General features: G+C 53.7%; 1 protein-coding gene and 1 long non-coding RNA gene across 6 annotated transcripts in view; one reads left to right on the forward strand and one right to left on the reverse strand.

Moving 5' to 3' along the window:
- Nucleotides 1-10,434: 10,434 nt before the first annotated feature.
- LOC105478377 (T cell leukemia homeobox 1) lies at nucleotides 10,435-18,634 on the reverse strand. The gene is made up of 3 exons (XM_011735601.3): nucleotides 17,726-18,634; nucleotides 15,461-15,662; nucleotides 10,435-13,155 (listed from the first exon to the last, which is right to left on the reverse strand). The coding sequence occupies exons 1-3, from the start codon at nucleotides 18,309-18,311 to the stop codon at nucleotides 12,933-12,935; spliced, it is 1,011 nt and encodes a 336-aa protein (XP_011733903.1). The 5' UTR covers nucleotides 18,312-18,634; the 3' UTR covers nucleotides 10,435-12,932.
- Nucleotides 18,634-24,644, forward strand: part of LOC105478376 (uncharacterized) — a 59,709-nt gene continuing 53,698 nt past the window's right edge. For 3 of the 5 annotated variants that reach the window (XR_011607689.1, XR_985276.2, XR_011607691.1), the window contains exons 1-2: nucleotides 18,634-19,091; nucleotides 22,409-22,548. This is a non-coding gene — a long non-coding RNA (uncharacterized lncRNA). The remainder of the gene's footprint in view (nucleotides 19,092-22,408; nucleotides 22,549-24,644) is intronic. The other 2 variants (XR_011607688.1, XR_011607690.1) reach the window with 2 other exon arrangements.

The raw sequence follows: 24,644 nt of genomic DNA on the forward strand, positions 1-24,644 counted from the left end.
GTACATGCCTTTTCTGAGCATCAAGCTTCTGCTAATACATTCATCCATGGCCTTATAATTGTCTAGTTTTCCACACAACATTGCTGTTGACAAGAATTCATTTTGCAGTTTAAACAACGGGCCAATATCCACTAGATTCACCTAGAGCCTACATTTCCCAGCCTCCCCTGCAGCTAGCTCTTCTCAATGGATTTTAAGTGAAATATGCACAACTTTGCGGTCATCTTTTTAAGAGGTTGCTTGGAGTTGCTGCCCCCTTTCCTTCCTTCTGTCAAGGATTGACACAAGTTTGGAAGGTGGCTGCAGAGAATGGCAAAGCTTCCTCACTAGCCTGGGCCTCCTGATGCCTTCACAGAGCAGAGTTATCTGTCTTTCCTGGATGCAAGAGAAAAAATAATTTATATCTTGTTTGAGCCACTGTATTTCTGGACACTGTGTTATTAGAACAGCCTGGTTTGTACTTTATGGTAGTGAGGTGCAGTGCTTCAGGATGAAACATGTGCTATGAGCTAGCACTTAATATTTGCTGCTATTTCCCCCATAGCCTGATTGTATGACCCCAAAAAGAGAGGACAATACCTTCTACAAGTCCCCAGTGACCCCCTCACTTTCTGTGACTCTTGTTTCTGCTATATTAGAGTTAGAGTCCCCAAGGGAAGAAAGTTCCCACCAAGAGAAACAATGTTTTCACTGAAATGGGAGCAGAAATTCTTACCTGGTCACTTCTGGTTGCTCCTGTCAATGGATGAGCAAGGTTAAGGGAGACTATGGAATTGGCTAGAGTGATAGCAAGTTCAAGTAGAATTTTTTCCTACACAATGGGGCAAAAGGGAGTATTCATGGAATCACAGGGCTCCCTTGGGGTCCCTTGTAGTGCTGTTATGTCCAGGGCTAAAAGTTAATGGAAGACCATGACAGCCCTTTCTAGCCAGGACCATCAAGGGCTCAGATCCCTCGGGAACAAAGGCTTGGCTCTCTCCAGTATAAAGAACCCAAACCAGCCCAGGTGCTGCCTGAAAGCAAAAGAAACAGAATGGAAAAGGGAGGAAGGATGTCATGAATAACAAATATGTAAAAAAAAGACAATGGCTTTTACGTCCTGACCTGTTGTCATATTAGACAGTTTATATTTTAATTTCATACATTTTCTTCCAGTTCTTATTCCCTTGCGATTGTATTATTATTATTATTATTATTATTATTATTACCTTTTTTTTTTTTTTTTTTTGAGACAGAGTTTCACTCTTGTTGCCCAGGCTAGATTGCAATGGCATGATCTCAGCTCACTGCAACCTCCGCCTCCTCCTGGATTCAAGTGATTCTCCTGCCTCAGCCTTCCGGGTAGCTGGGATTACAGGCGCCTGCCACCACATTCGGCTAATTTTTTTTTTTTTTTTTTTGTATTTTTAGTAGAGACAGGGTTTCGCCATGTTGGCCAGGCTTGTCTCGAACTCCTATCCTCAAATGATCTGCCTGCCTCGGCCTCCCAAAGTGCTTGGGATTACAAGCGTGAGCCACCATGCCTGGCCACTATTACATTATTATGTGTGATGATTATTAGCTTTACAATTTAGTCTAATCCACAAGTTGCAGAATATTGAGACCAGATTCCAACAGAACTAGAGAAGGAAGAGAACAAAGGTAGTGAACTTAGAGCTATGAGGCTTTGGATTGTCAGGAAAGTTGAATACATTTTCTGTAATGAGTGACAGTAGCATAACATTAGGTGGAAGCATTTTGTGGAGGAAAAGGCTGTACATTTGAGAAGAAAGGAATATGTGGATATTGGGCAGTCAAAGTGGTGGGTCCCCTCAGGTGGGTCCCCCCACCCTTTTTTAACCTAACATCTGAACACTTCCTGATAGGGAGACTGTCCTCAAACAGGGTAAATACTGGTAGAATAGTTTTAGCTTTTAGTATGGAGGTGTAAGGGACTATGCTCTTCCCTCCCATCTCTGACAACTAGTGCCTGGACACATGTCCTACTCTTAGTATCATCAAATGATACTCCATAACTTTTGAATCTTGAGGGAGTGAAGTGAAGATGGAGGAAAGGTTAGGAAATTACTCTCAGTGATGTTCGTGCCAGAGTCTAGCCACTGTGGTGCTAGCAGCAGTGCCCTAACCAAGCGTTCCTGTGCTTCCTGAAACTGATGTTCCTTAATTCCTCAGGCTTCCTGTTGATCCTGTAAACTACTGAATATCCCTGGAATCAGTTCATTTTTCTTCTCGGGTTAGCTGGACTCAGGCTCCACACACTGAGGGGCTGCAGAAAATCAAAGACTCAAGGGAAGAAAGTATTCTCTGCAGTCCAGGGTGGAGAAGCACTCTCCAAACCTTATACAGAGGAGAGGGGCTTCTGTCTCCGTATTGGTTGTAGGGGACACCGTTTCCTACACGCCTATTCTATGGACTCTGATCACCAAGAAGACATGTTTGTCAGGACAACCGGGGTGGTTATTGACTTGCCAGACCTGTCGCCCAGAAATCCAAAGGAATCAGTCCTGATTCCCTACCCTGCCTCCAAGGACCATAAAGTCAGAGAAGTAGAGAAGTTTCGGCTCCCTGGGGAGGAGGAGCCAGGGCTGGGTTAGCTCCTCGGCCCGCCCCAACAACTCCTGGAGATTCCAAAGAAGTGCAGAGGGAGTTGCAGGGCCTACTGTGATGAAGCTCACAGCACTGCCACAGGGAATTTCCATGTGACAGGGACCCCAGGGAGCTTTCTCCTCAACGGAAATTAACAGCACCTGAGCTCTGGTGGCCTTGCCCTTGCCCGGATCCTTCAGGGAGGCTGTGGGCTGGGCAAGAGAACTCAAGGAGGATGGCAGGGGGAGTGTGTGTTTCTCCTTCCAGGTTCTCGTCTTCGAAGTCCGCGCTTTGGAACCGTGAGCCCCATCCTCTGGTCGCAGGGCAAATCCTGACCCAAAGGACCTAGCCCTTTCACGCTTTCCTAGCGCCTGCCTTCTCCTGCTGGGGGCTCCGGATCCGGGCGCTGCGCGGTGCCGGGTTGGCTCCAGCAGAGCGCTGCTCGCCAGTCTCTGCCGCGCAATCGGCAGGCGCCAATTCACTGCCGCGGCGGGCCCAGGTTGAGCTGGGAAGGGCCTGGTGCCCTATGCGGTGCCCTCGGAGCCCTGGGGCGGCCTCCGCACAGTCACGAGGTCCCGAACCATTTCTAGAAATGAGACTCCGGGAGCCTGTCGGGAAAAGCAAGGGGTGCGAGACCCAGGCGTCCTGGAGGCCCTGGCCCGGGTCTGGGGTCCCAGGAAGGGATGGTCCACAAGCGAACCCAACGGCAGACATCACTGAGGCTCAACCCGCCTGGGACATGTGGCCCTGAAGCGCAGGAATGAAGAGTCAACCCTTCTCTGCCTAGAACGGGGGCGCCACCTCTCAGGCCGCCTCCGCAGTCCAGGAGAGCGCGGCGGGGCCGGTTCCCTGGCAGCTCTGTGAGCGCAGCTCCACGCGTTCGGGCGGAGCCCTCGCCTCTGGAGAGTCAGGTTTGGCCGAATTCTCCAGCTGCTGTGGCGACTGTGGGGTTAGAGTCGCACCACCCCCCGCGGAGCCCTGGTCTGGAGTCCGAGCTGAGTGGAGGCTGGGGACTGGTCAGAGTCAAGCAGACGGCTACGGCTACGGGCTGTGTGTTTTTCCCTGCATCCCCGCCGCACTCTTCCACACCCTAGAGGGCCAGATTTGTAGGGCGATGGTGCAAGATGTCCCTTCCCTCCGGAAGAGGTTTATATTCGGCCTCCTGGATGCCGGCGGGGCCGGGCTTCAAAATGAGAGCGGATTTCTCGTATTTTCACAAATCTGGTGAATGGCATCTTGACATCTAGCCCGGCCCGGACAAGTCCCTGTGGCGGGGTGTGGGGTGGGGCGCTTCTGGGTCATTTACTAACAAGCCCTCCCCCCGCCCCCCACCAGCTTGCTGCAGGGCTCACAGGGCGGCCTGGGCACAGTGAGGCTGGAGGGAAGCGAGTTTTTCTCACTTACGGGCTGTCTCCAGCGCATGGCCTGGCACCTCCATGCAGGTGTCCCTTGGCAACTCAGGAACTCAGTGGATCCCTGTGAACGTTTTTGCTTGGCTTCTTCTGGAGGTGACACCCCAGGAAAAGCCAGGACATCGGGCTGCTGTGCGGAGGGGACAGTAGAACCCACCCCAGGGCGGAAGGCTCAGGGATGGCTAGGGGCAGCTCCCTGGAACTGGAGGCTCTGCTCATTTAGTGCAACCGAAGACTCCAGGCCTTCCAAAGATCTGCTTATTCAGCCCATCTCCCACGCAGACACTCCTACCCCCCTGCTCCACCTTATGTCGAGGGAGAGAAGCCAGTCCTGCAGAGCCCAGGCTGAATGGAGTCCCACAGGCACTGGAAACCTTGGGGCTTCTGTGGGGTTAGTAAATCGGTCCCTCCATATTCCTTTGCCCACTCCTCTGCAGAATTCGCCCCAGGGCAATAACCACAATAATCAGACCAGCTGTGCGCTGACCAGGAAGCACCCAATTTCTGGCCTGAGATGGGAAAGGGAGAGAAGTCAAAGTCTGCAGACGTGAAGCCTCTGGTTCCCAAAATGGGTACAAGAATACAACTGTGTGTCTGAGTTTTCGTGGCTGGCTTTGGGAACAGGTGTGCAGGGGCCGCTTTTCTCTGACAGCAAGTGAATGGTTAGGGACCATGAAACCCCTATGCATTTTCCTATGAACCTGTGGGACAGGCCTCCCCAGTCTGTGCAATCAGGTGTGGCCACCTGACAGCAGGGTAATTGCATGTGATCCTGAGATTCCCTAGGCCAAGGGTAAGGGAAAGCTGCCCCTCAACTTCCCTCCAGAAATTGAGGGTCTGGGAATGAGGTGCAGAGGGTAGATGCCCTGAGATTTGTAGGACCCACCCGGAGGGCCCCAGCAAGTCCTGAGGGTGGAAAACCCAGGCCACAACACCTTGGGGTGCTCTGTGCCATTCCTGGAGCATCTGTGAAGAGCCAAGCTCTTTTACCTGAGTTATCTTCTAAATCCCCTTAATCCAGGTTAATTACAGGTTGGCCCTGTAATATGGGCAAGGAAATTGCAAGATCCTAAAACTTAATGAACTTACTCGAGGTTGGACAGCAAAGAAGCCAGGCTTAACACTTAGGCTGATCTTCAAAGACACTTCAACAGCTGCTTGGGACTGAAAGAGGGTTTTTGGAAGAGGGAAGGTGCAGAAGGAGAGGGGAACTGGCATCAGAGGAGCAGTGCCAGGAACAGGGAAAATAGCAGGACATAAAACACTGGGATTGGTGAGTCCTGTGGCATGTGGACAGAGCAGTCTAAAACATCTTATCAATGCTCTGGGAAAAAGAAAAGCCAAAACAGTCTATCAGAAGGGGGTATTACATGTGTCACTGTTTTTCATTTATTTAAACAAAATGGAAAAATGCTCTTAAGAAAATAAAACAAGATTACAAGTCATATTTGGCAGGCAACTTTAAAATCCTAGGATTAGATCTTAGACGTGGGGAAGTAGTTTAAGACCTTGTTGCCTGAAGCAGTGTCAACAATACCAAAAGATTATTCTAAATGTGCAGTCTCATAAAGATTCATCTCATCAGGCCCCATCAAGATCTAATGAATGAGAATCCACATTTTAACAAGATCCTTGGGTGATTTTTGCACATACAAAAGTTTAAGACACTGGCAGGGGCTATTTGTATATAAATGAATACACCTTATATAGCATACAACAGAGCCTTCCAGGGATGTTCCCCTACCCCCACCTCCTATATCATCATGGAGAAGGTGAGGGAAGGAGGCAAGCTCGCCCTTCTTTCTTTCTTTCTTTCTTTCCTTTCTTTTCTTTCTTTCTTTTTTTCTTTCTCCGTCCCTCCCTTCCTTCCTTCCTTCCTTTCTTTCTTTCTTTCTTTCTTTCTTTCTTTCTTTCTTTCTTTCTTTCTTTCTTTCTTTCTTTCTTTCTTTCTTTCTTTCTTTCTTTCTTTCTTTCTTTCTTTCTGATAAAGTCTCACTCCGTCACCCAGGCTAGAGTGTAGTGTCACTATCACAGTTCATTGCAGCCTTGACCTCCCAGGCTCAGGCAATCCTCCCGCCTCAGCCTTCAGAGTAGCTAGGACTACAGCCATGTGCCACCATGCCCAGCCTAAATATATAGCTGGAGGTGGTCTCGTCATGTTTCCCAGGCTGGTCTCGAACTCCTGGGCTCAAGCCATTCACCTTGGCCTCCCAAAGTGCTGGGATTCTAAGTGTGAGCCACCAAGCCTGGCCTGCCATGCTCTTTCTTTTTGTAGTTTGATTGAATCACACTGAGAGGTCACCATGAAAACCTCTGGTAACTCCCTGACCTTCAAGTCTCACCCTCCTACCCACCTCAGCTCACCCCCCCATTCTCCAGTCCAGGAGCAGATGGACAAGGAGAGGAAGGATTTTCCTTTCTGGTTCTCTGTTCCTTTGTCTAATAAAGTGTGATTCATTGGCTTCTATTTTTAACTTTCTGCCAGTTTGAGTCCTCCCACCTTCCTGACCCAGAGGAGGGAGGGGAAGAGGTGAAAGTGCATGGAACCCCCTTCCAATCCTGCAAGGCTCCAAGCCCTGCTGGGAAGACCTAGAGTGTAGGCTTGCAGTCGGTGCGGAGGAGGAGGGGGTGGCCTCAGAGGCCTGGCAGAGTGGGGCCTGGAAGCCAGGCGCCTCACGGGGAGGAAGGTTCCAGTAGACTGGATGAGACTGAAGGTGATTTTCCCAGAGCTCTAGAGGGCAAACATCCTGCCCACCTCTAGACTAAGAGCTCCCTCCAAATCTGACAGGAGTCTGGTAGGGTCTCATCTCCAATTCTCACTAAATACATGACATCCCAGGACTCGGCCATCCCTCTCAAGGACCCTGTCTCTAGAGTTAGACCTCATGGTTGGAAGGCTGGCCTCACTGTTTACCAGCCGCGGGCTCTCAGGCAAGCTGCTTAACCTCCGCCTCCCCAGTTCAAGCGATTCTCCTGCCTCAGCCTCTGGAGTACCTGGGATTACAGGCGCCCGCCGCCACGTCCGTCCGGCTAATTTTTGTATTTTTGTAGAAACGGGGTTTTAACATGTTGGCCAGGCTGATCAGGAACTCCTGGCCTCAAGTGATCCACCCGCCTCGGCCTCCCAAACTGCTGAGATTACAGGCGTAAACCACAGCTCCCGGCCCCTGCTTAACCTCTTTAAACTTCAATTTTCCTTATGTATAAAGTAGGGATAAAAATACTACTACCTCATAAGGTGGTTGCTAGGCATGAATTAGTACTCTGAAAGCATAGTGCAGTGCCTGGCACACAGCATATGCTCCATAACATTGTTTGCTAGTATGATTACCATTCGTATTTTCCAACCCATTCAGTAACAACCGCCACTGCATTTCCGAGGGTGCCACGGAGAATACAAACTCCCAGAGCCTCAGCTCGAAGCGCCTTGCCACGCGTGGCCCCTAGAGGGCGCCCGGAACTCACTCGTTCTGGGCTTCTGTGACCGAGTCCCAGGTCCGGTTCCCACTTCTGGGTGGCTGCTGAATCGCTGCCGCGGCCTCCAGCTTTTGGGTCTTTTGGCTCCTCCGGCAGCAACCAAAGAAATGTGGGCTCTGGGTTCGTAGGGCAGAAAACAGGAGGGGCAGGAGCAGCTCCCACCCAAGCCTTTCCCCAAGGAGGCACGCAGTGGAAGCCCCCGCATTCCCCGCCCCGCACCCCTCACAATCTTCTCACACACAAGGAGGCCAGATTTCCCCAGGCTCTGGGCAGGCAGTGGCGGCCGCTGGACCTTCTGGGCCTTGCTAGGGTCCTCAGCCAGTATCTAGGGTGGCTGCTGCTATCCCCAAGCTCAGCCTCGGGCACATGGGGTTCTGTTACCACCTGAGCTGCAGGGCTGGAACCTGAAGCCAGCTCCCAAGACAACCCCCACCCCCAGGCCAGCTGAGAATGGAGTTAGATTCCCCTCTGTTAGGGGGTGGGGGAAGAGGGAAGGAGAGGAGGGGTGTCCAGGGGTAACCACCTACAGGAGCTGGCCTGGTCGGGTGTGAGCTTGAGCCAGAAGTGAAGGCTGTGTGTGTGCCTGGCACTGCACACTTGTAGCTCCCCTCGTGTAACATTGCACACCCTGATTGTTGCATAGTTGAAGGAGGTATGTGAGGTTGTACCCAGCAATGCAGGCTGTGAGCGGGGGCATGTGAATTGTACCCACCCCTCGACACAATGTAGGTAACCCGCCACTCCCTGGAACTCACCCAGCCCTCCCTCACACCCCAACCTGCCACCCCTCACCCCCATCATGCACAACCAGTCTTTGGAGTCTGCTCTGAGGTCCTTGGAAAACCTGACCTGACTCCAGCCTCTGCTCAGCCTGTTCCTATCAGATTCTCCAGGATAAGAAATCCAGGTGAAGGTTCCTGGGTGGGAGGGGCTTCCCTGGGCCAACCAGGCCAGGGCTGAATGAGGGCAGAAGGCATTGGATGGGCCCTTTCGAGCCACGCGGGGAACGTGGTGGCAGCTCCTGCCAATTGCTTGACAACAGCCTGGCTGTGGGACTTCAAACTCTGAGCTGATCTGGAGGGTCTGGGGGCCCTGGGAGGGAGCAGGACTGGGGGGCTGTGTGGGAGTGACATAGATGTGAAAGTGGTGCATGAGAGCAGCAGAAGGAGTAAAGCATGAGAGAGGAGGTCTTTTCTGGCACCTGAGCTGAAGGGCCCTCAGGGCAGCCCCAGGGCCACAGCCTCCCTGCTGCCCTGAAGCCTGGCAGCTGAGTCCCAGCTGCTTTAGCTGGCTGGAGGTCCTTGCTTAGTTGTCTCAAGCACCTGAAACCTACCTTGCCCACCTGCGAGTCAGTCGTCCCACAGTTAGGGCACCCATCTGAGTCCTGTGCCCAGAGCAAACCCCACAACTGCCTGGTAGTGGGGCCACCACAGGGTAGTCAGTGCTCAGGCGGTGCCACACAGCCCCCAAGCACAGATGCAGCCACACAAAGCCGCTATTATAGTTAACAGGTTGAGCCAGATTCTCTGTGTGCCTCCCACCGCACTGCACAGGGCCTCTAGGACCCCAGCCCTGGGGCTGCCACCCACTCAGCCACAGGGCCAGATCTGAGCGGCAGGGCTCGCTGGCCACAGGAATTTGGTGATTGCCGTCGGGTCTCAAGCCAAGGAAGGAAGCCGGCCTTTCTGCGCAGACAGGTTTGTTAATTCCCCTTCTCTCCCGGCACCTCTACACACAATTATTCCGATAGTTCTTTTTCTATTTCTGAACAGAGACCGGTCATTTCCGGCAGGGGAGGAAGAGTTTCGAGCTTTCTGTTGTGAGTAGTTGGCCTTGACTGTGACTCTCGCAGGCCCCCTCCCCTCCAGCCTCCGCCCCACGTGGGACGGAGTTTGCGGGTCCAGCCGCCACCCAGGCCTTTCTCCCTGGCCGCGGCGCTCGGCGGACCCGGGATCCACTGAGATTCGGTCTCAACGAATTTCGGGCGGAGAGACTGGAGTCCTGCGTGTCCCGCCGCGCCACAGGTCCCAGCGTCCCCGGGAGTCTGGCACCCCCGGGAGGCCTAGCCCAAGGGCAGGAGCGTCAGCGGGCCCCCGCTGAAAGTGCACGACCCGGGCCGCAGGCGGCCGAGCAGCGCTGGGAGCAGGCGAGCGGCATCTGGGAAGCTCAAAGGCCGCCCGCCCTGGGCGTCCCAGGCCCCAGCGCTGGGATTGTCCCAACTTTCGGAATGTCCGCTTCTGCGCGAGTCCGGGTGGAGCTGGACAGGGTCCGAGAGCTGCGGGCTGAGGGCTCCGGCCTGCATGTGCTCTCCGCGGTTTGTGAGTGTGAGCCCTATGACGTTCCTGAAGATGGGGGGTGAGTGGGAGGGAGGGTAGGAGGCATTTTGGGGGACATTGGTGTTGGGCCTAACTTTGCTCAAGAGGGGATGGGAGAAGGGTTGGAGAGCCCAGGTTTGGGAGCCAGCTTGGGGCTGCTGTGTTTGGGCCGGCCAGCCTCTCCCCACCCAACCTCCGTTCTTCTGTTAGGCTGTGTCCAGAAAATGCTCAGGGTTCTCCGGACACAGCAACCTCTAGAGGCGGTCTTGGGAAACTGGGAGGCGGGAAGAAGGCAGCAGTCTCCCCTGGGGTCCTGCTGTGGGATCGCGCAGCCGGGAAGCATTGATCTGGAGTCCAAAAGAGGAGAGAAACCGCACCCCGCGAAGAAGGCGCGGGCTCGGTGGCTCCAGTCCTGCGGGAGCAGAGGGGAGAGCAGACCTGCCCAGATAGAGGGAGACGACTTCTGAGGTTCTGGAGGCTATTTCTGGATTTTGCGCGGCCTGGCGCTGGAGGCTATTTCTGGATTTTGCCACGGCCGGTGAATGCGGGAGACCTGCAGCAGACCCGGCGCTGCCACCAGAACCTTCTCACTACGCCCCACACAGCTCGTCAGGGCCCAACCTGGGCACTCCGCGGGCCTGTGAGGATGGTGCGGAATGGCTGGCCGCTGTCTTCGGACCCTGAAGCCTCCCTTTTTTCTCTTTTCTTCATGTCTACACAAAATGAGTGACAGAAGCCCCCTCTCATGCAGATATCCCAGGGGACCCCAGGTGACGGGGTGGATGACCAAGCCCATCCTCCACTCAGCCGAACTTCCCCATGGGCTTGCTGGGATGGGAAGTTGCTGTGCTCACGACCTGTGTCACAGCCCCCATGGCAGGGGCAGGTATGGGGGACAGTGGCTCTGACGGTTAGGGTGGCTCCCCACCCTCAGTGTCCTGCAAACACTTCTGCAGAGCTTCCAGGGGCCCCCACACCACGAACTTCTACTTTCCAGCTGAAAAGTTCTCTCACTGTCCCATGCCAGAGAAAAAGCCTCTTATCCCTCCATTTCAACTCACCCCTAGGGTGATGAGTTCTCTAGACCCTCCACCACCCAGCTTCTTCCAGAAAAGCAGACCCAAGTCAGTCTTGTCTAGGATAGTTCGAAGAGGCTGGGGACTGGCTGTTATTATGCCTGTGTGCATGTGTACTGTGGCTGAAGGTCTGGCAAGGGTGATCTGGGGGCTCCCTGAAGGTCCCCAGAAAGTCAGTTCTTTAGATCCCTCCTAGGCCACGCTAGTGCTGGGAACTGGTAGGTCCCACTTAGAGCACCAAAGAGGATCCTGGCCCTAATTCCTGATTCAATGTGCTCTAGTCTCTGCAGCTTGCTGGGTAAGTGTCTAGAGCCCCAGATCTTCAGCAGATGTTGGTCCCACCACAATGTATCTGGGTATCGCACATCAGACTCCCACCAACACATACACCATCAGCGCACAATTACACACACTCATACAGAACCACACCCACCCACCTGCAGTGATGGTCTCCCACAATGATCCACACTCCCCACTGCATTGACTCCCCCAATTACATTCTATCACGCACAAGTAAATACAGGGAAAATGCACAGCTCACACATGATTACATCTCACACACAATTACACCCGTAAAATTCAAGATGATCCACTTCAGAAGCAGTCACATATTTCACAGAAAAATAGATTTACAAAGAGAAACATATTCTCCCAAATATTAACATGATTCATACATAATCACAAACAATGGTTGATTACACAATTACCCAAAAAGAAACAGTCTCATTGGCATACGGTTACACACACACACCACTACAAGCCCATGCATTCAATGATAGTTTCGATTTGCAACTTAAGCAGAAACAAGCATTTACATGCAAGAATTGCAAACATAATTATACACTTAAATACCATTACAAATATTCACTATTTGTTCACATTGCTGATTGCTCACATTATCACAAACACCACACACACACACACACACACACACACACACACGACTCTCACATCCAAAGAAATCCATATCCTCTCAGGCACTGGCAATCCCAGGAGAGCCTGACTCTCCCTGCTCTCCTCAACTCTGCCTTCTCTCCATCTGTCCTCCTCCTTTCCTCTCTCCAGAGCCTTAGGGTCCTGCCCCTCAACATGTCTCTCAAGTTCAGATACCAAGGGCTGCCCCTGAAGCATCAGCTCACACCAAACCCAAGTAGCTGAAGGACGCTAGGGTCCGCAAGGAGCAGGCAGCCCTGACTCCGGATCCGGAGGCTTTTATTTATTTTTTCCACATAAATTACACAAGCACTTTATAAAATGGTTACACAGAAAACACCTTATAAGTGCATAACTTAACACCCCCCCCCAAAAATGGGTTCTGGAGAAATGGGCTGCATTTATGTGAAAATCTGTCTGTGCATACCTGGGTTGGGCTGGGATGTGTGGTAGGGGCCTGGCAGACCAAATGAGGCTGTTGTGGCTGTTGTGTATGGTGTAGTGTGCCACAGTGTGGCCTTGACCTTGTGTTTGTGCTGGAGGGAGTGCCATGCCGTTCAGGATGAGTGTGTGTCACCTGTGACCTGTGTCTGATCGTGAGGTCCAATATGTAAACACTGTGACCCTGTGTCTGGATGACACTCTGCCATAGATGCCCATGGGTGGCTCTGGGGTGACACCAGGAGGGACAGTGACACCACCTCTGTGTGGGCCTATGGGTTTCCATGTGTGTGATGAGAAGTGGGTCACAGAGAAGGGGTTTCCCAGGGCAAATTCAGATGATAGCCCTGGGGACCTAAGAAGCTCCTCCTCCTCTACCTCCCTTGCCTCTCTCTGAATCCCACGTTAAAAATTAAAATAAAATGAAATAAACAAAAACAGAGATTTCTTAACAGTTCAGATGGGTGCGGGACGCGTTTGGGAGGGGGCGCGTGTCCTTATCCCTTGAGCTCTTCTTCCACCGAAGAGAGAACAGTGTCGGCACAAATGTGGGGTCCCTTCGGTGCCGTGGGAGGGCAGTGTTCCCCTCCTGGGTGCAGTCTGAGGCCAGGAAAGGTGGGGAGGAGTCCTGGGTCTCAGGCCTCAGTGACCCCTGAGTGGGCCTGGGGTCCCACAGGGCAGAATGGGCAGGCTCACTCGCAGGCCGACGCCACCGACGTGACGCTAGTGATTTTGGTCGAGTCGTCAGACCACGGCTGCAGATTCTGCAGGGCGAAGAGCGATGAGTTGTGCACGCACAGAGGGTCGGCGGGCAGCGGCTGTGCCAGGCTCTTCTGGAAGGCCTCCTGCTGCAACTGCAGGAGGATGCGGTTCGCTTGCTGCCTCTCGGCCTCCCGTTCCTCCGCAGTCTGCCGTCTGCACCGGGAACAAGCCGTTACCTGCCAGGAGCACCGACCCGGCTCCCGCGTGCGCCCAGCTCCGGGTGAGTTCCCAGGAGATAAACTGAACGAGCGCTGCTCGCTTTTGCAGTCCCCAAATCCAGTTTGGGCCCCTATAATGCGTTCCCTTCTTTTGAGAGTCCTGACTCCAACAAAGACTAGAAACCCCAAAGCAGATGGAGCCAAGGTATCCCAGAGAAGGAGGGGTGGGAAAGTCTGCGAGGCCCAAACAGCTGGGATTCCGCATCCACGAGCAGCGCCCACACCCCGCAGGCCTCACAAGGGGCAGCCAGGGGTAGGATGGCATCTCGCCTCCCCCCCACCCCCCGCCCTGAGGGAGACCAGGTGCCATTCCAAGCCGGAGGGCCCTCACCCTACCCACAAGTCCAGGGTAGAGAGGCAAGGACCAGCGGCTATGATCTGCTCTGCGGGACGTCTCTTGCCTCCCTCTCTCTGCGAATGTCTTCTAGGCCTTGGGCCTTCTGTGTGGAGCCCTGTACCCTGCAGGGGCTCCTGCTGGACCCACTGGCTTCCTCTGAGGCAGTTCAGGGAGGCAATGACTCACTCATTCCATTTAATGCCTCCCCTCCACCCTGTCAACTGAGATCAAACGTCTGTCTCTAAGGTGGACAGACCTAATGGGAGTCCCCGGGGCCTTCAGAAGCAATTTGTAGGCGATCGATGAAGCCATGCGAAGCCTGCAAGGGCCTCTTTCAGCAGCGGCTGCTGACCTGCTCTGGGCCGCCTTTTCTTGACTGTGTATCTTTCTGTCTTTCGTCTTTCCCTTTTCCCCTGCATTTCAAACGGCCTGAATATTTCTCTTTTATGCTTTGTGTCTTCTCTCTCATTTTCTCTCCTCCCCACCCACTTGGTTCTCTGTGAATTAAAGGAATTTGTTTGAAAAGAAAATGTTGATTTCAGTCATCCATTGCTTTTCTTTATTATACATAAATAAGACTTCTGTAGGCTGCCTGTTTTCCTCCTTTTTTTCCTTCAGCGGGCTCCCTATCCCTTCCCACCCCTGAAACTGATTGTGTTTCAGTTTCTCTCTTTGCTTGCCTCTTTCTTTCTCTGTGTCCCTCTCTCTGGGAGGCCTGCTAGGCTGCCTCTCCTCCCCTAGGCCCGGAGCCCTCAGTAGGCCTTGGAAACTGGAGTCCCCCCCAACTCCTGAGCTAGCCCCGGCTCCCTCTTTAGCGTTCCAAGGTCTGAGGCCGCATCCCCCACTCCTTCCCCAGCGGCAGGAATGCTGTGGGGTGCGGTAGAATCGCGGGACCATGGCTTCCTTTGTGGCCCCGTAGGCGGAATCCCAGGCAGATTCCTCGCCTTCGTTCAGAAAAAGAGGAAACTCCAATTCCTTCCTCCTGCCCCAAGGCCCGCCCGTCTCGGCGCCGCTGACTTCGCCCAGACTTTCCCGCGCTGCCCCACTGGGCCTGAGCTAGGGGAGAAACTCCGGCGGGCAAGGGCCAGATGTGCGGGAGGGTGCAGCGTGCCAGAGGGAGCAGCCCGAGAAAGCGTCAGTGCGCGCGGAGAGGGAGGCTGCTTGGGAGTGTTGGGGACGCTTCATGTCCTTGAGCGTAAATGTGAAAAAACAAAACAAAAAACCCAGTGCGTAGTAACTGGAGTTGCGGCTATGGGAGAAGGGAAAATTCTCTTTCTCACACACACCCATCTGCTCCTAATTGATTCCCCTTTCAGTGGGACCCGCCAAACCCCGCCGCAGCCGGCGCGGATTGATTTTCTCCTTCCAGGGTAGGCACCGGCTGCGCAAAAGCCTGGCGTCTGGGGAGGAGACCGTCAACACGGCCGCGGTCTGGGGCCCCCAGACCCTCTGCGGAGAGCCCGGTTGGAGCGCTGCAACAAGGTGCGGGCCGATCTGCATGCAGTCTCCGGGACAGAGCAGGATTCCATAAGCAAGAGTTTGCGCAAACAAAAAACTCCCCAGGACACACAGATCCCTGGAGCCTGGACTGCGTGGACTGCACGAACCCGCCTGTTTGCCAAAGCGGCGGAAGAAACCTGCCGCATCTACACCGGCAGAGAGTGTGCCACCCAGAAAGCCCTGAAGCCTCTGGTAAAACAGAGCCAGGGCCCTTCAGCCCCATCCCAGCTATCGGCCTGCCTCCGTTGCTTCCAGCTCCCCACAAACCTAGCGGGAGCTCGCTCCTCCGAAAGGATCAGAAACCGCGAGCGGAGAAAGTGTGTGCGCACCAGAAAAGGCCACGAACCGACAGCTGCCTGAGACCGCGCCGCTCGCGGGCTGCCGGCCCGCCCAGCTTGCTCACCTCCACTTTGTCCGCCGGTTCTGGAACCAGGTTTTGACCTGCGCGTCGGTCATTTTGAGCGCCTTGGCCAGGGCGGCGCGCTCGGCCGAGGCCAGGTACTTCTGGCGGTGGAAGCGCTTCTCCAGCTCGCAGATCTGCAGGCGTGTGAAGGACGTACGCGGCTTCTTCTTCTTGGGGGGCGTCCGGTTCTGATAGGGGTGACCTATACGGCGTGTTACAGTGAAGGGTGAGAGGGCCACTGGAGCGGGAGACAGACAGACGGCAGAGGCAAGCAGCAGAGCGTCAGGAAGCGTCCCAGGCCCAACACCCCGCGAATCAGCGAGCGCAGCAGCTGAACTCCCACGAGCAGGGCCGAGATCCTCCCGTTAGCCCTCAGCACCAAGCCCACGGCGGGAAACGGCCCCCTCCTGCCCGCCAGTCGAACGCCGCCTTCGCAGCTACCACAGAGGCCTCCCTAGCCCCGGGCTCCCGCGAGCCCAACCACCACCCTGCCGCCCCTCCTCCAAGGGGCAGTCTAAGGCGAGCTAATGGTCACGCTCCCCTCCCCTCAGTCAGCCCCAGACCTTCAGGCTCAGAGTAGGAGACCGAACCTGACTCTGGAACCCGACCTGAGCCTCTGTCCACAGCAGCACACACCAACACAACGTACAACGGGGGCAAACTCATAGATCTATACACCCAAACAGGACCAGACAAGCACAGGCACGGGACAAAAACACAGGACACAGAGCAACACAAGGCCACAGCCATACACTCGCTCAAAACTCCTTCATGCCTGACACAGTATTAGGGCCCCGAGGTAGGCCCTAAACCGAGTACCTTTCACCAGAGGCCCAGGATTAGTAGACTCTGGGCTGGGGTTCCAGCAGGGCCCTTCAAGACTGGCCTGGCCTGGGTGGGGAATGGGATGGGCACCAGGCCCTGCTGCCCCAGACCAGAGAAAACTTGGGTTGGGGGCACTGGGGCCCCTCCAGCGAGGGCCCTTCCTGAGGTCTAGACCCAAGCAACTGTTCTTCGTCTGGACACCAGCCCCCACACCACTTCTGCTGTGGCCCCAGAGTCTGGTAAGAAGCTGCAGGAGCAGTTTCCCTGACCGTGCTCCTGCCTGGAACAGAAGCAGGGAGTCAGGGGTGCCTCGGGGTCTCCTGGTCCAGTGTCTGACTCTCAGCAGCTTCTCCCAAGTAGTTATGTATACCCCCCTTCCACTGTTGGTCCCTTGAGCCAGGGGATCCCCAGGAGTCCCAGTCTCTGCCAGCAGCAGCCAGTGTCTCCTGCCTCCTGTCTCTAAGGCCAGCTGGCTAACCTGGGCTCAATTGTGGCTGCTTCCCAGCCGGGACGGGAGGATCATGGTCTGGGATCCAGGGAGTCCTAAGGGGAGCAGGAAGTGAGAACAAGGGAAGGGACCCACACCAGAGGGAGAGTTGAGTGTCCAGAGCAGAAACGGCAGCAGAGGGAGCCAGGGCCAGCAGAGGAAGGCAGGAGTGGGCAGCAGAGAAGGCGGCAGCGGCCACCACCTAGTACCTAATGTCCTGGGAGTAGTCCTCCCGCCACCGATCACTGGCCTGCCCAGTGCATTATTCATGCCCAAGATAACAGGGCTGGGCCCGGGGTAGGACATGCAGCCCGGACAGAACGAAAATGAAAAGCTAGCTGTCCTGGGCGGCTATGCCCCGCTGCCATCCTCCCAGACGAAGCCTCCTCTCTGGGAAAAAAAAGGGCCACTGGTTCTGCTGATTTACTGGAGCTCAGAGCTCCCGCTGGCCCCGCAGCACCACGGGCACCGGAGCTAGGAGCGCGGAGTGCATGTGTGTAGGGTACCGAAGGTGGGGGAACCTGTTCTTTTCTTGCGTCTGATCCTGGGGCTGGCTTCTTCGGTCCTAGAACTGCAGCCAGGACGGAAGAAACTGTTCACATTGCACCCCTTTCTCTAAGATTCCCGGACCCGGAGTAGCTGCAGAAGGTGGTCCTCAATCTATGGCCTTCTTCTCTGCCTGACCGGGCCCAGGGATCCCGAGAGGAGACCAGGGAGAGCTTCTCTGAGCAGGGGTCCTTTGGGAGACAGAGAGGGGTCCAGGCTGAGAGAACTCTTCAAGCATGGCGAGTCTGCGATGTAGAATCGGGCGGGCGGCTCAACTTGGGGGAAGCACCAAGAAGAGGTGGGCGACCTGGCGCACAGAACCGGCTTTGGGGAGCCAGCCGGCGGGGAAAGGGTAACACAGAGCCCGGGCCGCGGCCAGGCGAGGCGCGCGCGCAGGCCGGACTCACCTGTGAACCTGTCCTTTGTGTATCTGCGGTTACTCTCCATCCAGGGGAAGGTGAGGCCAGTGAGGTTGTTGACGCCTGGCATGGCAGGCACAGAGGGCACGGTGGGCAAGCCGGTGGCCAGCGGCTGGGGGTGGGCCACGGCTCCGGTGAGCGGCCTGTGTGCCGGCACCCGGATCACCCCCGCAGCGCTGAGTGCCCCCGCACCGCCGCTGCTGCTACCGCCGCCGCCAGGACCGGGGCCGCCCGCCAAGGCCATGTTCACGTTGTAGGAGCCGGCCAGCGGACCCATGCTGCAGGCGCCGCCGCCGCCTGCCGGGCCTCCGGGGCCGCCGGGGCCTCCGGGGCCGCCCGGACCTCCAGTGCCATAGGCCCCCGCGCCTCCAGCCCCAGCCCCGGGCGCGGAGCCCCCGCCGCCGTAAGTGTAGGCGCCTCCAACCAAGCAGCCAAGGCCGTATTCTCCGTCCTGGAGGCGCGAGGCGGGCCCCATGCAGCCACCCTGGTCTGGGCTGTTGAGGATCTGGTCGATGCCGAAGCTGATGGGCTCTGCGTGGCCCGGGTGGAGGTGGTGGGGTCCCAGGTGCTCCATGCTAGCCCCGGCCCCACGGGGGGGCCCGGGCTGCGGCGCTCGCTGCGCTCGGCTCCGGGGGCAGCTAGCAGGGGCTGGGAGGCAACAGCGGCTCCTGGCTGCGCGGAGACTTGGAAGCGAAGTGCGCAGAAGGACTAAAGTAGAAGGGGGAGGGGAGGGAGAGGGGGGCCGTATTCTTCCCCTCTCTGGCTTCTGCTTCCCGGCTCCGGCTCCGCTCGCTGTTGACTCTGGGACATCAATCACCAGGCGAAAAAGCCCGGTGCAAGAGAGCTTCGCGGTTTCGGCCGGGTCTCTCCATTGGCTGTGCGCGGAGAGGAGCGGGGTGAATGACAGCGCGAGGGAGGGGAGGGGAGGGGGAGAGGAAGGCCAGAAGCCGAGACAGATGCAGGAGCCAGAGATAGAGAGACGGAGACCAAGACTCGGAGTAGTTCATGAGGAGAGAGAAGAGGGGAAAAAGGAGAGGCTTAAAAGGAAAAGGGAAAACAAGAAGCGACCATTCCCAGAGACGGACAGACAGACAAACTCAAGGAGGGTGAAGTCAACTGTCTTCCCGGCCTGTTGGTAGGCATCCCCTCACTTTGAACCGGGTCAAAGGAGTCCAGCCCACAAGGCGTCTGGGGAAGGGATGTCCCTACCCAACTGGAGAATCTCCCCAAGGGCTCAGCTGGGAAACACCTGTCACTCAACCAGGAGATTTACTCCAAACTTCAAGTCCTGCTTGTTAGAAAGTAGAAGACTGTCTACTCCCCAGGTATGGAGCCCAGGCCCTGAGGCAGGACGGTGAGTTCAGGCTTGTCCTTCTTTAAAACACAGGCCTATGAACAACTGGCTATATGTTATAAAAATCAGCAACCATCCCCCAACTCAGCCTTCTTAGAGAAATTCAGGAAGGGAACATTTCTTGAAAGGCAGGCACAAGTCAAGAGGGTTGGTTTGGGGTCTGCTGCCAGGGTGCCCATGCCTCAACACACGCCTTTCCTTTTGAATAAACAGATGCCTCAAGAAGTAAAACCCTACAGGGTTTGAAAGAGGCAATTCCTACAGTATTTGAATGAATTCAACCAGATTGCTTTCCACCTAACAATTACCCCAGGGTTGGCTATTCCAGGCAAGAAGACTTTGGACTGTGGTGTGTGTTATTTTCTTACTTTTGGAATCTTGGGAGGAAGCCATAGGGGCTTAAGACCGTAGGGGCTGGGATTGGTGGGACTAGGATCAGGAAAGTGCATCCAGGACAAATTTAGGCCTTTCCAACGTTTTGCCAGTGGCAGTCTGGCTGACAGCCCAAGAGAAAAGGAGGAAACTCCCTTTTTCTTCTTCCTCTCTTTCCCCTCTCCAGTAGAAAATGTTTGCTACCTTTTAGAAGTCAAGTTTTGGGAAAGGCACAGGTTCCATCACTTGGGATCTATTTCTGGTCTATTTCAGTTCAGTTTCAGATTAGACTTTTGAGTACTCCCCGTCTCTATCTGGAAAGATGCTAGGATGTGAAGACTCACATTCTCTCCTCATCAAGTCTTATTGCAATCTATTTGCTTTGGGCATGTCTGTCACCTCCACTTGAAGAGATCTTGGAGACAGAGAGTGGCTTATTCATTTCTGTTCTCTCCTGAAGAATACAGCCCCAAACAACAAAATATGCTCATCTTGGGGAATAACAAGTGAATGTATCTCTTTATTCAATAATATTTATTGAGTACTGTACTCACTGTGTCAGGCACTGTTCTAGGCACGGGGGACATAGCAGTGAGCAAAACAAAGGTCCTGACCTCATGAAGCTTACATTCTATAGAGGGGGTCAGACAATAAGCAAAGAAGCAAATACAAGGCAGATGTTATTAAGCATTATGGAGAACAATATAAACTCTACACCAATCCTTCAAGATGAGTATTCTCTCTATTTTACAGATGTGAGGAAAGCACCTTTCACAATAGCTATGATTGCTGTGAATCAATATGGAGGAGCTAGACTCAACTTGCTTTTTTGGTTAGCCTGGAGACCTAGGTGCTGGTTGGAAGTTCATATCTGTGGAGAAACCTTGTCTGAGCTCTAGCCAGGTGGACAAAGGCCTACTCAAGACAAAGCCAAATGTGAAATTGGCAGTTGTTTGTAAACACTAAGCAGAAACATGAAGGGCTCTGCTCCCTCACCAGTTCTCTTCTTCCCACTTACCGAATCCAGGTACTATACCCCTACCCAGGGACTTCCATAACTTACTTTGGAAGTTGTCTGAACCTGAATGAATCTCTTCCTGCTCTTATCTTGAGGGAACTAAAGCAGAAATAAATTGTTTACTGAAAGACAGCTTTGTGCCAGGTATCACATCGTACTTATCTCATTTAAGACTTATAACAACCCTGGGAAGTTAATAGAGATGTCCCAATTTTTTATAATTGAGAGAATTGAATGAATGTTCATGGCAGTGTTATTCATAATAGCCCAAATGGGGAAACAATTCAGAGGTCCATCAACTGATGAATAGATAAACAAAATTTGGTATATCCACACATGGAATATTATTTAGCCATAAAAAGGAAAAGAAGGGAAATGCTGGTTCGTGCTATAACATGGATGAACCTAGGAGACTATTCTGCTAGTGAAGAAGTCAAGCACAAAGGCTACATATTGTATGATTCCACTTGTATGAAATGCCCAAAATAGGCAAATCCACAGAGGCAAGAGAGTAGGTTAGTGGTTTCTGGGGCCTGGGGGCAGCAGGGAATGGAAATTGACTGCTAACGGATACAGAATTCCTTTTGGAGTGACGAAAACATTCTGGATGGTTACATAACTTTGTAAAAATATTAAAACCCACTGAATTGTGCATTTTAAAGGGGCTGAATATTGTAGCATATGAATTTTATCTCATTTTTAAAAAGAGAAAAATGGCTGGGTGCAGTGGCCTGTGTCTGTAGTCCCAGCTGCTCCACAGGGTGAGGCTAGAGGATCACTTGGGGCCAGGAATTCGAGGCTGCAATGTGCTATAATTGCACCTCTAGCCTGGGCAACAGAGCAATGCCCCATCTCTAAAAAGAAAATGAAAACTGAGACTCAGTGAAGAGAATAAACTTGCTCCAAGTTCCATAGACAGAGAAGACCGATCTGGAATCTCAAAACCTGAGCTATTTTCCTTGTTTGAGGCTGAAAACTATGGGGAGGGGTACTGCAGCTTTTTTTTAGGCTGGGTCCTAGTGGCCTCACTCCTTTTAGTCTCACCACCATTTTACCTGCTGCAGTTAAAACCACATCCTTTGGTGTGAGTTGGTTGAAGGTAAAATTTACAAGACTAAAAAACAACAACAACAACAACAACAAAAAACACCTATCTTTCCATGTGCACATCTCCAGCTCAGATGGCCTTCCAACCCTTTTGGCATCTGCCTGATCCACCTCTTGAACTCCTCAGATCTGGCGCCAGTTGTTCAGGGTACTTGGGAGGAGACTTTACCCTTGCTGGCCTAACTTAAGGTTGGCAGAGGTCACCACTACCTTGTACATGGACCATTATGACTGTCAAGCTCTTCTCATTAAAATCCAGCAGCCCAGGGATATACCGACCTTCCCCTGCTATCATAGCCGCTTCCTTAACTGATTTCTTCCTTTTTCCCCTCCCACCTTTTCTGCTTATCAGAGTCAACTTTTATCCCAATTGGGGATACCCCTAACTTTTACCCTCAATGAGGTGCTGGGGTTGTGTGAGTCAGCTTAATCTCAGCCTTTGTCTTCCAACAGGGTATTTGCTGAGGGCCAAGACTACCCTCTCTGTCCCTTCCTTACCTAGAAAGATGAGACTGGAGGGTCAGGATTTGCTGGGCTGTGGCCCCCACCCCTTCTCCCAGGAGCAGTGTTACCTGAGCACGGTGTTGCAAGCTTGGGAAGTTTTCTGAAATAGGAGAGGAGATTCACACAAGTTTATATTCGCTGCAGCTTGTGTTTCCCCCATGCTTTTGCATGCCTTGCAAAACAGCCCTGATAGGAACGAGGAGGGAGGGGAAGAAAGCGGGACTCACAGAGCGCCTGCCATGTGTGAGCCGCCTTCAATTGGAAGAATGATCTCTCCACTCATCTTTAATCCTGTAATGTTATCCCCATTTTACAGATGAGAAAACCAAGGCACTGAAAGCTGGAAAGGGGCAGACCAGATGCAAACACTGCTTTCCTGACTCCACTCACTACAAGCTGCTTCCCTTAAGCCTAAACTTGGCTCTTGCCTCATAGGACCATCTTGCAGGAACCTAGGTGAGTTGCAGATCCTTCTCTCTGGTTCTGAGGCCACCTGGTAACACCCCTCCCCCAAGCACCAGCTCTCCCTGGCCTGCAGAATAAAAAAGTGCCTCCAATTAAAAGAAGAGCAGCTGGGGCCGGGGCCAGGGCTCGGGGAGGAGGAAAGGATGGGCTCAGCCCAGGGGGAGGCCCCTTTGGATCCCACACAATCTCCTCCTCCCCGCTCTGAAAGAGACCCCCGGGCCAGGGGTTGTCCTTTAGCTTACGGTTATGTGTGGAAACGTAATTACTTTGTGTTTGTGGGACCATGCATCCATGAGGGGAAAGCTGGATGGGAAAGCATGTGTGACAGTCAGGGTTGAGAGGGCTGTGCAGATGTCCTGGGCATGTCTTTAAGAAACAATTTTAACAATATATTCAATGAATAATTATAGAGCATCTAGTATGTATCAGGCACTGTGTTAGGCTGTTGGGATACAACTGCAAGCAAAATGCATGTCGGTAAGAGCGTTGGAGGAAAAAAAGAGAATCTGGGTATTTTACACAACTGGATTTTGTCATGTGAGGATGTATGTGTCAGTGAGAATGCAAGTGAATGTGTTTTCTGCAACAGGACGAGTATGTGTTTACAACTGTTCCTCTGTAGTGAGTGCCTGTGATGGGATGAGGGCATCTCTCTGCTACAACTGCGTGCTGCAGATAGCGTGTACCATGGGAGGGGTGTCTTTTATTCCAATGGAATTGTCAGAGAAGTGGCCCTGCATGGGCCTGTGGTCATGGGGAGGGGGACACAGGGTATACCCAATGGATATATAGTAGGGAAAGGGGACTGAGATATATGTAAGGGGATGTATAACATGACACGGTCCATGGTGCTGCCAATGGGGTTTGCATTCCTAGTACCAAAGGTGTTCCCTCTGCCTTCCCACTTGTCTCAAAAAAGGGGCAGAAAACTTTCCCTACTATGGGAAAGGCAGAATCACCTATAATGACTTAGGGACTTAAAGACCCGGTAAAAGGCACTCTAACTCCAGAAGCCCTGGGTTGGGGAGGAGGGTCTCTAGGAGCCTAGATTGAGGAGGTGGGGGGAGTTAGTAGGTCAAGTGACTCAGCTCAACGAGTCCTCAGGGTTGGGGGCGTGTTCCAAGGCCAGCCCCCCGTCCCTCCATCCAATTCTTACATAAGATATGGAAGACCTCTCCAACACCAATGGATAGGCACACATTTTCCCGTCAGTGGAGAGACCCTGAATGGATAGAGGACAGATGGACAGGAGACAGACATGTCCCTGCTGTAGGCCACACTGAGCTGTCACCTTGTGTAGGGGTAAGCAATTTTCTTCTCCTCCCCTGCCCACTCCTCTCAATCAGAGCCCAGCAGGCGGATGCTTCAGGAATAGGGTGCTTCTGTAGGGATCCCTTCCCTTCACTGTCTCCCCTTCCTGCTTGGCTTCTGACCCTAAAGGAACCTGTTGGCCTCATTACCCCTGGGCATTGAGTTAAGGCCTCAGGCCTCTCTCTGACTAATTCCCACCCAAGGGAGGCCCAGAGACCCTCAGGTTCCACCACCCATCCAGCACTGTCTTGACCATGGTGGCCTTGATTAGGGATCTCCCATCCTGAGTCACCTCCAAGGATGCCAGAAACCTGGAAAGGGGCAGGTAAGGAGTGGGCTAAGAGAAGGTTCAAGGAAGAACAGACCCCCAGGGCCCTGCTCTCCCCAGGTGGCTCTCAAAGGGCTCCCTGGGCACAGAGTTAGGAGTCCCATCAGTGAGTCCCATCAGTAGGGCATCTGAGCCTAGGACCCAGGGCTGTGGACCGGCCCCAACCTCTCCCATCCTTGGTGTCTCCCTTGGCTCCACTCTGCTGGCCAGGTGGGTCTGTGCTGGGTCCAGAAGCCAAGCCCTGTACTGAGGTGTGGGGGAGGGAAAAGAAGCCAAGAGAGCACCAGCCAGCTGTGGGACCAGTCCTCTGAGGGCCCCTCTGCCTTCTAAGAGCCATCTTATTCCCTTCTGGGGTTGGCAAGCTCTCTTTGCAGTCTGCAGAAAGGACCTCTACAGGTATGCGGATCCCTCACTCTGCCTGTGCACAGTAAAACAGGAATTAGGCAAA

Source organism: Macaca nemestrina, chromosome 9, assembly GCF_043159975.1.
Source record: "Macaca nemestrina isolate mMacNem1 chromosome 9, mMacNem.hap1, whole genome shotgun sequence".
Taxonomy (NCBI): Eukaryota; Metazoa; Chordata; class Mammalia; order Primates; family Cercopithecidae; genus Macaca; species Macaca nemestrina.

What these genes read in the sequence shown, in the direction of transcription:
- LOC105478377 (XM_011735601.3), bottom strand. Translation starts at nt 18,311, where the DNA reads ATGGAGCACCTGGGACCCCACCACCTCCACCCGGGCCACGCAGAGCCC. An exon ending in CACAAAGGACAGGTTCACAG is followed by an intron (nt 15,663 to 17,725) that starts GTGAGTCCGGCC and finishes CACGCCGTATAG; the next exon opens with GTCACCCCTATCAGAACCGG. An exon ending in AACCGGCGGACAAAGTGGAG is followed by an intron (nt 13,156 to 15,460) that starts GTGAGCAAGCTG and finishes TTCCCGGTGCAG; the next exon opens with ACGGCAGACTGCGGAGGAAC.